This window comes from Coregonus clupeaformis, unplaced genomic scaffold (assembly GCF_020615455.1).
Source record: "Coregonus clupeaformis isolate EN_2021a unplaced genomic scaffold, ASM2061545v1 scaf0187, whole genome shotgun sequence".
NCBI classification, from domain to species: Eukaryota; Metazoa; Chordata; class Actinopteri; order Salmoniformes; family Salmonidae; genus Coregonus; species Coregonus clupeaformis.
Window position 1 is genome coordinate 411,354 of NW_025533642.1, and position 14,659 is coordinate 426,012.

The 14,659-nt window shown below is 41.5% G+C and overlaps 1 protein-coding gene across 4 annotated transcripts in view; it reads left to right on the forward strand.

The window, feature by feature from the left end:
- rnmt (RNA (guanine-7-) methyltransferase) overlaps positions 1-14,081 on the forward strand; it is a 29,935-nt gene extending 15,854 nt beyond the window's left edge. For all 4 annotated transcript variants that reach the window (XM_041871934.2, XM_041871932.2, XM_041871936.1 and 1 more), the window contains exons 9-11: positions 2,019-2,120; positions 3,306-3,339; positions 13,859-14,081. In XM_041871934.2, the coding sequence (XP_041727868.1) occupies positions 2,019-2,120; positions 3,306-3,339; positions 13,859-13,896 (174 nt within the window). In that variant the 3' untranslated portion in view covers positions 13,897-14,081. The remainder of the gene's footprint in view (positions 1-2,018; positions 2,121-3,305; positions 3,340-13,858) is intronic.
- Positions 14,082-14,659: the final 578 nt, after the last annotated feature.

A 14,659-nucleotide genomic window follows, 5' to 3' on the forward strand; every position in this document is an offset into this window, starting at 1 on the left:
GGCCCCGGTGCACAACTGAGCAAGAGGACAAATACATTAGAGTGTCTATTTTGAGAAACAGGCGCCTCACAGGTCCTCAACTGGCAGCTTCATTAAATAGTACCCGCAAAACACCAGTCTCAACGCCAACAGTGAAGAGGCGACTCCGGGATGCTGACCTTCTAGGCAGAGTCCCAAAGAAAAAGCCATATCTCAGACTGGCCAATAAAAAGTAAAGATTAAGATGGGCAACAGAACACAGACACTGGACAGAGGATGATTAGAAAAAAGTTATGGACAGACGAATCGAAGTTTGAGGTGTTCGGATCACAAAGAACATTTGTGAGACGCAGACCAAATGAAAAGATGCTGGAGGAGTGCTTGATGCCATCTGTCAAGCATGGTGGAGGCAATATGATGGTCTGGGGGTGCTTTGGTGGTGGTAAAGTGGGAGATTTGTACAGGGTAAAAGGGATCTTGAAGAAGGAAGGGTATCACTCCATTTCGCAACGCCATGCCATACCCTGTGGACGGCGCTTGATTGGAGCCAATTTCCTCCTACAACAGGACAATGACCCAAAGCACAGCTCCAAACTATGCAATAACTATTTAGGGAAGAAGCAGTCAGCTGGTATTCTGTCTATAATGGAGTGGCCAGCACAGTCACCGGATCTCGGGGCGGCAGGTAGCTTAGTGGTTAAGAGCGTTGTGCCAGTAACCGAAAGGTCGCTGGTTCTAATCCCCGAGCCGACTAGGTGAAAAACCTGTCGATGTGCCCTTGAGCAAGGCACTTAACCCTTATTGCTCCTGTAAGTCGCTCTGGATAAGAGCGTCTGCTAAATAACCAATTTATTTTTATTTTTATTTATCTCAACCCTATTGAGCTGTTGTGGGAGCAGCTTGACCGTATGTTATGTAAGAAGTGCCCATCAAGCCAATCCAACTTGTGGGAGGTGCTTCAGGAAGCGTGGGGTGAAATCTCTTCAGATTACCTCAACAAATTAACAACTAGAATGCCAAAGGTCTGCAAGGCTGTAATTGCTGCAAATGGAGGATTCTTTGACGAAAGCAAAGTTTGAAGGACACAATTATTATTTATATAAAAAATCATTATTTCTAACCTTGTCAATGACTACATTTCCTATGCTTTGCTATATTTCCTATTCAAACTCATTTCATGTATGTTTTCATGGAAAACAAGGAAATTTCTAAGTGACCCCAAACTTTTGAACGGTAGTGTACATCAATAGATTAATCAGTTACCTGGACTGATCAATATGCATCAATAGATGAATCAGTTACCTGGACTGATCAATGAAACAGAAATAAAAAACCATGAGGAACCAGGATCTTTGCAAGAAGGTTATTGTATTCAAGACAACGTATTAAATGTCTGCAGGTGGGGGATTCAAAGTCCCCACTACTTTACCCCACTAGCTATAGGCTACTAAATGTAGCCTTTGCCCACAGTGGTGTCTCATGTTCATTGATGCAGAATAATTAGTGGAACGCTTGTCAATTGTGTTTAATAATATGACTCTCCGTTACAGAGACACCAGTACCTCTGTTAATTATGTGACGTGAAGATAACACAGTTCAATGCAAACTGGACAGAAAAGCTGTACTTTAGATTAATGCAATGCAAAGGTCACACTCATTTATTAAAGATACATTTTTATGATTTGATGAAACAGGAATTGTTTTAATGACGTCCCATATCTTTTGACGTGAGGAATGAACCATTCTTTAGATATCATGTGTCTTTGTAGCATCTGAAAACAATATCAAGTCTTCACTAGCCTGGAGCAACAGCCTTCAATTTGATATAGTCCCCATCTGTGCTGTCCTGTCTAGAACCTCTGCAGAGAAAGAAGTGTTCTTAACATTAGTAACCAAAAACAAGTCTCTTTATGTATCCGGAGTGTATTATAGACACACTGTGAGTCAGCGGCGCCACGGTGTGACTCATAACCTGGCTGGACAGAGCTTCTAAAAGGAAAAGGGTGATGTTGCTGTAACTAATTGTGTTGTTGTGTCAGTCTTTCCCGACAGAAAACAGGAACAAGTCATCCTCAGACAGCCTTGATGATTATGATCACGCCAAGAGAAAGGCTGACAGCCCTAATGTCAAGCTGCCGCTGGTAAGAGATAATGAATGTCTCTGTCTTGGGACCTATCTTCATATTGACAAGCACAACTCCATGACTTCAATGGAGATTTAGATGAAGTGTTTTCAGTGTAAATTTAAACCACTAAACTCACATAAAAAGTATGTAGAAAAGATAATGGAACTATGTTTTTAAATAAGATCATCTTCAAGAACAAACGATCACCAAATAAAAACTAGACGGGGAGAATCTAAAATACAAAACATTTCATGGCATACATTGATTTTGTGATAATGTTTGAGTCACTCAGACAGCATAAGAACATGGCAAAATGTGTGGAATTACAGGAAACTAGCTTTAAAATGTTCTCTCCGCCCCATAGCGAAATGTGGAGAATTGCAGGAAATTTGCTTTAAAACATTACAATTTTGGCATGGTTTTAGAGGTCCTCTAAAACCATGCCATTGCCCACCCCCACTATCAACCCCCACACCCCCACTATCAACCCCCACACCCCCACTGTCAACCCCCACACCCCCACTATCAACCCCCCACCCCCACTATCAACCCCCCCACCCCACGCCAACTTTGCCACCACTGCTGAAAAAAGTATTGGGGGAAGCACTGAGATTTATACAATGAGATATAACTTTGAGAACTTTTTAGCTTTGTAAAATTACTTTATTTAAAGGGGCAATCTGCTATTGAATACATACAAACATTTTGGGATTTTTTAAATTAATGATATACCCATTAATTCTTGAAGAATATAATTTATGAATGCCTCATGAGATTAGTTCAACTGTCGTACCCCATCAGAACTCAAAATATAACCTTGTTTTCTCTAAGGTAGATAATGGAAACAAACACTCTATAGCCCCTAAACATGGTTAAAACTATTATTTTGATCTCATGGATCGTCAGCCCTCGGATCCATAGCTCTGTCTATACATTTTTACAATTCTCCAGCCCCATCCCTCAGCTGTTTACCAAAACAAGTGATGGGGTGATGCTTTTGTTGTTGTTTGAAGTGCAGATTACCCCTTTTAAAAATTTGAATGATGCAGTCAGTGAAAGTGTTTACACTAATGTAATAGATGCATTTCTAATCAAGAGCCTTTCATGGTACCCAAGGACAGTGTTTATAAGAAACATTAGAATATCCAATGTACAGAAACGGCATTGTGACCATCTGTATTGCTCCTTGTTTCTGTACAGGGAACATTGAGCAAGTCTGAGTGGGAGGCAACAAGTAAGTAGCATGGGTTTTGTTTCAACCCTTTTTGTGTGTTATTTGTAACCAGTCATGTTAACTGCTTCTACTAACAGTACTAGTCATTAGTTCTGGATTTACACTCTTCAGTATTAATCTGCTGTTTCTAATCTAATTTTAGAGTGTAATAAATGTCAGTAAAGGCTGAAATGTTTCACAGCTAAAGATGTATAGATGAATGTATACTACATCATGTGTACTTAATAAGTCTGTCTGATTTAGAGACTCAACACAGGACTGTTGTTGTTATTGTTCCATGGTTTGGTTGTAGATATTAGTCCTAGTACCGTCAGGATGATATCTCTATTGGTTGTAGATGTTAGTCCTAGTACCGTCAGGATGATATCTCTATTGGTTGTAGATATTAGTCCTAGTACCGTCAGGATGATATCTCTATTGGTTGTAGATATTAGTCCTAGTACCGTCAGGATGATATCTCTATTGGTTGTAGATATTAGTCCTAGTACCGTCAGGATGATATCTCTATTGGTTGTAGATATTAGTCCTAGTACCGTCAGGATGATATCTCTATTGGTTGTAGATATTAGTCCTAGTACCGTCAGGATGATATCTCTATTGGTTGTAGATATTAGTCCTAGTACCGTCAGGATGATATCTCTATTGGTTGTAGATATTAGTCCTAGTACCGTCAGGATGATATCTCTATTGGTTGTAGATATTAGTCCTAGTACCGTCAGGATGATATCTCTATTGGTTGTAGATATTAGTCCTAGTACCGTCAGGATGAAATCTCCACAGAATCTCGTAAAGGACCATGTAAAACGTTTAAAGTCCCAGTCTTTCCTGTGTTTTTGTATATACAGTTGAAGTTGGAAGTTTACATACACCTTAGCCAAATACATTTAAACTCAGTTTTTCACAATTCCTGACATTTAATCCTAGTAAATATTCCCTGTCTTAGGTCAGTTAGGATCACCACTTCATTTTAAGAATGTGAAATGTCAGAATAATAGTAGAGTGATTTATTTCCGCTTTTATTTATTTCATCACATTCCCAGTGGGTCAGAAGTTTACATACACTCAATTAGTATTTGGTAGCATTGCCTTTAATTTGTTTAACTTGGGTCAAACGTTTCGGGTAACCTTCCACAAGCTTCCCACAATAAGTTGGGTGAATTTTGGCCCATTCCTCCCGACAGAGCTGGTGTAACTGAGTCAGGTTTGTAGGCCTCCTTGTTCACGCACGCTTTTTCAGTTCTGACCACAAATGTTCTATAAGATTGAGGTCAGGGCTTTGTGATGGCCACACCAATACCTTGACTTTGTTGTCCTTAAGCCATTTTGCCACAACTTTGGAAGTATGCTTGGGGTCATTGTCCATTTGGAAGACCCATTTGCGACCAAGCTTTAACTTCCCGACTGATGTGTTCATGTTGCTTCAATATATCCACATCATTTTCCTTCCTCATGATGCCATCTATTTTGTGAAGTGCACCAGTCCCTCCTGCAGCAAAGCACCCCCACAGCATGATGCTGCCACCCCCGTGCTTCACGGTTGGGATGGTGTTCTTCGGCTTGCAAGCATCCCCCTTTTTCCTCCAAACATAACGATGGTCATTATGGCCAAACAGTTCTATTTTTGTTTCATCAGACCAGAGGACATTTCTCCAAAAAGTACAATATTTGTCCCCATGTGCAGTTGCAAACCATTGTCTGGCTTTTTTATGGCAGTTTTGGAGCAGTGGCTTCTTCCTTGCTGAGCGGCCTTTCAGGTTATGTCGATATAGGACTCGTTTTATTGTGGATATAGATACTTTTGTACCTGTTTCTTCCAGCATCTTCACAAGGTCCTTTGCTGTTGTTCTGGGATTGATTTGCACTTTCCGCACCAAAGTACGTTCATCTCCAGGAGACAGAACGCGTCTCCTTCCTGAGCGGTATGACGGCTGCGTGGTCCCATGGTGTTTATACTTGCGTATTATTGTTCGTACAGATGAACCTGGTACCTTCAGGCATTTGGAAATTGCTCCCAAGGATGAACCAGACTTGTGGAGGTGTACCATTTTTTTCCTGAGGTCTTGGCTGATTTCATTTGATTTTCCCATGATGTCAAGCAAAGAGGCACTGAGTTTGAAGGTAGGCCTTGAAATACATCCACAGGTACACCTCAAAATACATCCACAGGTACACCTTCAATTGACTGAAATTATGTCAATTTGCCTATCAGAAGCTTCTAAAGCCATGACATCATTTTCTGGAATATTCCAAGCTGTTTACATACACTAAATTGACTGTGCCTTTAAACTTCTGACCCACTGGAATTGTGATACAGTGAATTATAAGTGAAATAATCTGTCTGTAAACAATTGTTGGAAAAATTACTTGTCATGCACAAAGTAGATGTCCTAACCGACTTGCCAAAACTATAGTTTGTTAACAAGACATTTGTGGAGAGGTTGAAAAACAAGTTTTAATGACTCCAAACTAAGTGTATGTAAACTTCCGACTTCAACTGTATATCCACACTATGAGGTTGGAATAATACTGTGAAATTGTGAAAATGATGATAATGATGATAATGATGATAATGATGATAATGCCCTTTTAGTGTAAGAGCAGTTTGAAAAGACTGCCTGAAATGTCAGCCTGTTTAGGTGGGATGGAGTTTTGGCCTGTCTGGTGATTTAGTGGGGTAGTCTTTGATATGTGGATATTATATACCTCACATGCGACCCATGAATCAACCGTCCTATTAATATGATTCAAGTCTATTAAACAGAATATCTGATTCCATTTAACGTTATAGTAAAACCATGTGCAATCAAGTATTATGCTTTTGCCGACTAAGATCAAGAAATGGTCATGAGAAGCGAATATCAAAGCAAGTATTATTTAATAACTTAGTCAAATGAATGGATTCACATACAAGGCATAAACCTAAGTTACAAGGCAATACTGACATTAACAAAGCATAATTCTAGGCATATACACTGAACTAAAATATAAACGCAACATGTAAAGTGTTGGTCCCATGTTTCATGAGCTGAAATAAAAGATCCCAGAAATGTTCCATACGCACAAAAAGCTTATTTCTCTCAAATTTGTTTACATCCCTGTTAGTGAGCATTTTCCCTTTGCCAAGATATGCCACACCTATCAGGTGGATGGATTATCAAGAAGCTGATTAAACGGCATGATTATTACACAGGTGCACCTTGTGCTGGGGACAATAAAAGGCCACTCTAAAATGTGCAGTTTGTCATACAGCACAATGCCACAGATGTCTCAAGTTTTGAGGGAGTGCAATTGGCATGCTGACTGCAGGAATGTCCACCAGAGCTGTTGCCAGAGAATTGAATGTTCATTTCTCTACCATAAGCCACCTTGAACGTCGTTTTAGAGAATTTGGCAGTACGTCCAACCGTCCTCACAACCACAGACCACATGTATGGCGTCATGTGTGCGAGCGGTTTGCTGATGTCAACGTTGTAAACAGTGCCCCATGATGGCGGTGGGGTTATGGTATGGGCAGGCATAAGCTACGGACAACAAACACAATTGCATTTTATCAATGGCAATTTGAATGCACAGAGATACCGTGACGAGATCCTGAGGCCCATTGTCGTGCCATCACTTAATGTTTCAGCATGATAATGCACGGTCCCATGTCGCAAGGATCTGTACACAATTTCTGGAAGCTGAAAATGTCCCAGTTCTTCCATGGCCTGCATACTCACCAGACATGTCACCCATTGAGCATGTTTGGGATGCTCTGGATTGACGTGTACGACAGCATGTTCCAGTTCCCGCCAATATCCAGCTTCTTCGCACAGCCATTGAGGAGGAGTGGGACAACATTTCACTCGCCCCAATCAACTGCCCTCTATGTGAAGGAGATGTGTCAAGCTGCATGAGGAAAATGGTGGTCACACCTGATACTGACTGGTTTTCTGATCCACGCCCCTACCTTTTTTAAAGGTATCTGTGACCAACAGATTCATATATGTATTCCCAGTCATGTGAAATCCATAGATTACGACCTAATTTATTTATTTCAATTGACTGATTTCCTTATATGAACTATACATTTTTGAAATTGTTGCATGTTGCGGTTATATGTTTGTTCTAGGTCCTAGGTTAACTTACAAGACCAAGCATGAAAAAAGAGATGCCTAGGAAATTAGAATTGTTCATACCTCGATGGACTGGACACAGGGTAAGAGACAGAACAATGGGATAAGATGGTGGTAGTCAAGCTGAGGTTAACCCACTGTTTATAAATAGCTATATGGTGGTAGTCAAGCTGAGGTTAATCAATAAATGCAAGCAGACATTTTGATTAGCTAGGTAGCTAACGTCAGAGGGGGAAGGGCTGACTGGTCCTTGGGCATTGTCTTGGTCCATTTGCCATGCGGCCAGAGGGTGACCGAGAGCACTTAAATTAGGGCCGAGCCTACAGTGACATCACCAGCCGTTAAATTAGTTAATAGACCAATAAGAGAGTTCCAAACCTTTCTGCCAATAACAGCTCGTTTTGGTTTTCCCCTCCCCACTCCCAGACAGTCCTAGCCCCACTCAGATCACTGACAGTCCAAAGTTCTTTACTTGAGAAATTGCTCTTGCTAAGAAGCTATTTTTGTTTCTTTTTGATTTTAATTGAAAACAATCACAGTAATGTACACTATATATACAAAAGTATGTGGACACCCATTCAAATTAGTGGATTCTGCTATTTCAGCCACACCCGTTGCTGACAGGTGTATAAAATCGAGCACACAGTCATGCAATCTCTATAGACAAACATTGGCAGTAGAATGGTCAACTGTAAGTGCTGTTATTGTGAAGTTTAAACATCTAGGAGCAACAACGGCTGAGCTGCGAAGTGGTAGGCCACACAACTGGACCGCTGAATCGTCTGTCCTCGGTTGCAACACTCACTACCGAGTTCCAAACTGCCTCTGGAAGCAACATCAGCACAAGAACTGTTCCTCGGGAGCTTCATGAAATGGGTTTCCATGGCCGAGCAGCCGCACACAAGCCTAAGATCACCATGCGCAATGCCAAGCGTCGGCTGGAGTGGTGTAAAGCTCGTCGCCATTGGACTCTGGAGCAATGGAAACGCGTTCTCTGGAGTGATGAATCACGCTTCACCATCTGGCAGTCTGACGGACGAATCTAGGTTTGGCGGATGCCAGGAGAACGCTACCTGCCCCAATGCATAGTGCCAACTGTAAAGTTTGGTGGAGGAGGAATAATGGTCTGGGGCTGTTTTTCATGGTTCGGGCTAGGCCCCTTAGTTCCAGTGAAGGGAAATCTTAACGCTACAGCATACAATGACATTCTAGACGATTCTGTGCTTCCAACTTTGTGGCAACAGTTTGGGGAAGGCCCTTACCTTTTTCAGCATGACAATGCCCTGTGCACAAAGCGAGGTCCATACAGAAATGGTTTGTCAAGATTGGAGTGGAAGAACTTGACTGGCTTGCACAGAGCCCTGACCTCAACCCCATCGAATACCTTTGGGATGAATTGGAACGCAGACTGCTAGCCAGGCCTAATCGCCCAACATCAGTGCCCGACCTCACTAATGCTCTTGTGGTTGAATGGAAACAAGTCCCCGCAGCAATGTTCCAACATCTAGTGGAAAGCCTTCCCAGAAGAGTGGAGGCTGTTATAGCAGCAAAGGGGGGACCAACTCCATATTAATGTCCATGATTTTTGGAATGAGATGTTGGACGAGCAGGTGTCCACATACTTTTGGTCGTGTAGTGTATGTAGGGAGTGAAATAGGGTAGCTGTCTATGTAACCAACTGAAATGTTAATGTTGGGTTGTGTAGTGTACTTAATGGTTACCCAGAAATGATTTGATATTGAGATAAAAACGGCTGCTTTGGACCTTTTTTAATATTGTTGCTTTCCCCTCCACACACTTAGGCAGTAACCTGTAGCACTGTTGAGTTTCTGTGGTGGTCGCTGCAACAGGGAGGAGAGCGAGACCAACGTGGGTCACATAGTCGCTCGCTGTCTTTTTTTTTTTTACTCCCTTTAGTCCATACAGGAGATACGGCCCAAATTCTCTTCATGTGGGCATATCAGAACCATTAAGCCTTGTTCACACTGACAGTTTGAAGTGATTTAAATCAAATTTTGTTGCGTATCAGATTCAAGTCTGATCTTTTTCCTACAGTGTGAACAGCCAAAAGGCACATGGAATCTGATATTTTCAAGGCAGATTTAAACCACATTCATACGTGGTTTGAAATCAGATACAAATCGGATTCCTGGCCATGCGACTTGTGTCTGAATGGTCAAATCAGATTTATTTGCAGTCAATACTTTTATTTATCATATCTTGTCTGTTTACAGTTTGACAAGTACATGTGGTAGCTAACTGGCTTGTTAATTGTTTACAAAAACGAATTTGTAAATGTGCTAGCAAGCTAAACAGCTAACTAAAGGTTTAAAGTTGGATCATCCTTGAGGCTTTAAGTGTTCTAACACTATGATCTCGAACAAAGAAATTAAGTTGTAATGAAAACCAACTGAACAGGAGCGACATGCAGGGGAAGTCTTTATAAAAGAATCGCCTCCACATTTCTATGGTTTGATTTTGGCTAAGCTAATTTGAAAGCAAGGTAAGACGTTCCTCATTATTTGAAGAAAAGCAAAACGTTCAGGTTTCAAACAATTATACTGCCTTAAGCTCACATTGTAAAGCGGTGGTTGACGCGCTGATAGTAATAATAATAGCTTGCATACCGTTGACTATAGCACTCGAATGGCGAATGGGTAGCGTGCTTTAATTATGAGTTGAGCTTGAGAAATAAAAATTGTAGCTCTTTTAAATCATGACCATCAAAACAGTTTTTAACATGCATTTAGAATTATTTGTTGCTCATGACTGGGCTTATAAAAGCACGTTTCACCCCAGTACCAGCAGTGATATCACCAAAACATCCTAAACCGGCTGAAATTATAGTCAGTCTTCTCAAACAGCACTAAAGGCCATTATCATCATCTTCACCCTCATAGTGTGGGCATACAGTGCATTCGGAAAGTATTCAGACCCCTTCACTTTTTTCACATTTTGTTACGTTACAGCCTTATTCTAAAATGGATTCAATATTTTTTCCCCTCATCAATCTACACGCAATTCCCCATAATGACAACTCGAGAACAGGTTTTTTGACATTTTTGCTAATTTATTACAAATAAAAAACATACCTTATTTACATAAGTATTCAGACCCGTTGCTATGAGACTCGAAATTGAGCTTAGGCGTATCAAGGATCCTCCTTGATGTTTCAACAACTTGATTGGAGTCCACCTGTGGTAAATTCAATTGATTGGACATGATTTGGAAAGGCACACACACCTGTCTATATAAGGCCCCAGTATGAAAATGAATGCACTCACTAACTGTAAGTCGCTCTGGATAAGAGTGCCTGCTAAATGACTAAAATGTAATGTAAAATGTCCCACAGTTGACAGTGCATGTCAGAGCAAAAACCAAGCCATGAGGTCGAAGGAATTGTCCGTAGAGTTCCGAGACAGTATTGTGTCGAGGCACAGATCTGGAGAAGGTTATCAAAAAATGTCTGCAGCATTGAAAGTCCCCAAGAACACATTGGCCTCCATCATTCTTAAATGGAAAAGTTTGGAACCACCAAGACACCCGGTTAAACTGAGCAATCGGGGGAGAAGAGCTTTGGTCAAGGAGGTGTCCAAGAACCTGATGGTCACTCTGACAGAGCTCCAGAGTTCCTCTGTGGAGATGGGAGAACCTTCCAGAAGGACAACCATCTCTGCAGCACTCCACCAATCAGGCCTTGATGGTAGAAAGGCCAGACGGAAGTCCTCAGTAAAAGGCACATGACAGCACGCTTGGAGTTTGCCAAAAGGCACCTAAAGGACTCTCACACCATGAGAAACAAGATCCTCTGGTCTGATGAAACCAAGATTGAATTATTTGCCTGAATGCCAAGCGTCACGTCTGGAGGAAACCTAACACCATCCCTATGGTGAAGCATGGTGGTGGCAGTATCATGCTGTGGGGATGTTTTTCAGCGGCAGGGACTGGGAGACTAGTCAGGATCGAGGGAAAGATGAACGGAACAAAGTACAGAGAGATCCTTGATGAAAACCTGCTCCAGAGCGCTCAGGACCTCAGACTGGGCTGAGGGTTCACCTTCCAACAGGACAACGACCCTAAGCACACAGCCAAGACAACGCAGGAGTGGCTTCGGGACAAGTCTCTGAATGTCCTTGAGTGGCCCAGCCAGAGCCCAGACTTTAACCAGATCGAACATCTCTGGAGAGACCTGAAAATAGCTGTGCAGCAACGCTCCCCATCTAACCTGACAGAGCTTGAGAGGATCTGCAGAGAAGAATGGGAGAAACTCCCCAAATACAGGTGTGCCAAGCTTGTAGCGTCATACCCAAGAAGACTTGAGGCTGTAATCGCTGCCAAAGGTGCTTCACTGAATGCTTATGTAAAAGTGATAATTCAGTTTTTTGTTTTACATTTGTAAAAATGTCTAGACCTGTTTGTGCGTTGTCATTATGGGGTATTGTGTGTAGATTGATGAGGGGAGAAAAAACAATGTGATCCATTTTAGAATAAGGCTGTAACGTTACAACGTGGAAAAAGTCAAGGGGTCTGAACCTTACGAAGGCGCTATATATATAAAACACAGGTACAGTTGAAGTCGGAAGTTTACATTCTTGTTAACAAACTATAGTTTTGGCAAGTCGGTTAGGACATCTACTTTGTGCATGACACGAGTCATTTTTCCAACAATTGTTTACGGACAGATTATTTCACATAATTCACTGTATCACAATTCCAGTGGGTCAGAAGTTTACATACACTAAGTTGACTGCGCCTTTTAAACAGCTTGGAAAATTTCGTCATGGCTTTAGAAGCTTCTGATAGGCTAATTGACATCATTCGAGTCAATTGGAGGTGTACCTGTGGATGTATTTCAAGGCCTACCTTCAAACTCAGTGCCTCATCGCTTGACATCATGGGAAAATCAAAAGAAATCAGCCAAGATCTAAAAAAAAAAAATGGTAGACCTCCACAAGTCTGGTTCATCCTTGGGAGCAATTTCCAAATACCTGAAGGTACCACGTTCATCTGTACAAACAATAGTACGCAAGTATAAACACCATGGGACCACACAGCCGTCATACCGCTCAGGAAGGAGACGCGTTCTGTCTCCTAGAGATGAACGTACTTTGGTGCGGAAAGTGCAAATCAATCCCAGAACAACAGCAAAGGACCTTGTGAAGATGCTGGAGGAAACGGGTACAAAAGTATCTATATCCACAGTAAAACAAGTCCTATATCGACATAACCTGAAAGGCCACTCAGCAAGGAAGAAGCCACTGCTCCAAAACCGCCATAAAAAAGCCAGACAACGGTTTGCAACTGCACATGGGGACAAAGATTGTACTTTTTGGATAAATGCCCTCTGGTCTGATGAAACAAAAATAGAACTGTTTGGCCATAATGACCATCGTTATGTTTGGAGGAAAAAAGGGGATGCTTTCAAGCCGAAGAACACCATCCCAACCGTGAAGCACGGGGGTGGCAGCATCATGCTGTGGGGGTGCTTTGCTGCAGGAGGGACTGGTGCACTTCACAAAATAGATGGCATCATGAGGAAGGAAAATTGTGGATATATTGAAGCAACATCTCAAGACATCCGTCGGGAAGTTAAAGCTTGGTCGCAAATGGGTCTTCCAAATGGACAATGACCCCAAGCATACTTCCAAAGTTGTGGAAAAATGGCATAAGGACAACAAAGTCAAGGTATTGGAGTGGCCATCACAAAGCCCTGACCTCAATCCTATAGAAAATGTGTAGGCAGAACTGAAAAAGCGTGTGCGAGCAAGGAGGCCTACAAACCTGACTCAGTTACACCAGCTCTGTCAGGAGGAATGGGCCAAAATTCACCCAACTTATTGTGGGAAGCTTGTGGAAGGCTACCCGACACGTTTGACCCAAGTTAAACAATTTAAAGGCAACGCTACCAAATACTAATTGAGTGTATGTAAACTTCTGACCCACTGGGAACGTGATGAAATAAATAAAAGCTTAAATAAATCACTCTACTATTATTCTGACATTTCACATTCTTAAAATAAAGTGGTGATCCTTACTGATCTAAGACAAGGAATTTTTACTAGGATTGAATGTCAGGAATTGTGAAAAACTGAGTTTAAATGTATTTGGCTAAGGTGTATGTAAACTTCCGACTTCAACTGTAAATCATGTTTTTGAATGCACTGGGCCTTTAAGCAAGCACATATAAGTCAATATTATTGGTTGGGCCAAATCCTTCTGCTCCGAGTTGAGGTTGTGACACTGCAATGACCTGTCTGCTAATGAGCTGATTTTATTAATCAATCAAACCTAATTGAATTTTCTCTCTCCTCTTAATGCCCCGGATGTGCACTAGCTAATGTGGATCCTAATGAATTAAACAAAACTCTCTTTCTTCCATCTCCATCTCTCCATCTCTCTCTCAGGCATATACCTGGTGTTTGCATTTGAGAAAATGTCCTGAATGCCAGAGAAGAGAACCCCAGTTTGAGAAGTCGACTCGTCAATATAACAATATTACACTGTTTTTTGTTTGGTATGTTTTGGGGGGGGGTGTTTTTGAAGAACAGACTTGCTACCCACTCTGCAGTGCTTTGGGCAGAGCATGGGGGGGAAAAAAATAAAATAAAATGGGGGTAGAATTGCTAATGTAGTTTTAATGTTTTCCTGTATTGGTTTGAGCTTTGACTGTATTTGACAGTAAGCTTGTGTTGTCCTATCCATCCAGCCATCAGCTATAGCCAGACTGTTGTCATCATCTGTAGTTCATATCTATCCAGCCTTACTACTTCACCTTTAACCTAGTGATGTCCTTTATACAACGGGGTGTGTCTAATCCTGAATGCTGATTGGTTAAAACCGCATTCCAGCCGGTGTCTATTCCACAAGTTACCACCGGCTAAATCTATGATGTTAAAATGCCCATTTACTCTGTTCCATCTGACTGCCCAATCCACTCTCATCAGCCTAGCCAGGTACTTTATAAACTTGATCTCCACTATAAAAAGGCATGTAGACATTCTCACATTTCTTTTAGACTAACAATATTTTTTCAACAGTGGAGATTTGAATAAACCTTGATCTGTCTCTCTGACATTTGCAACATTGTTTCAATATTCCAGCTGTCGCATAGTAATGAACGTGTCGGGAGGAGACAGGAAGGCAGCTTTTCTCAGCCAGTCGAATTCATGAATCAGCATAATTTCTATGGCTATATGCAAAGAAAT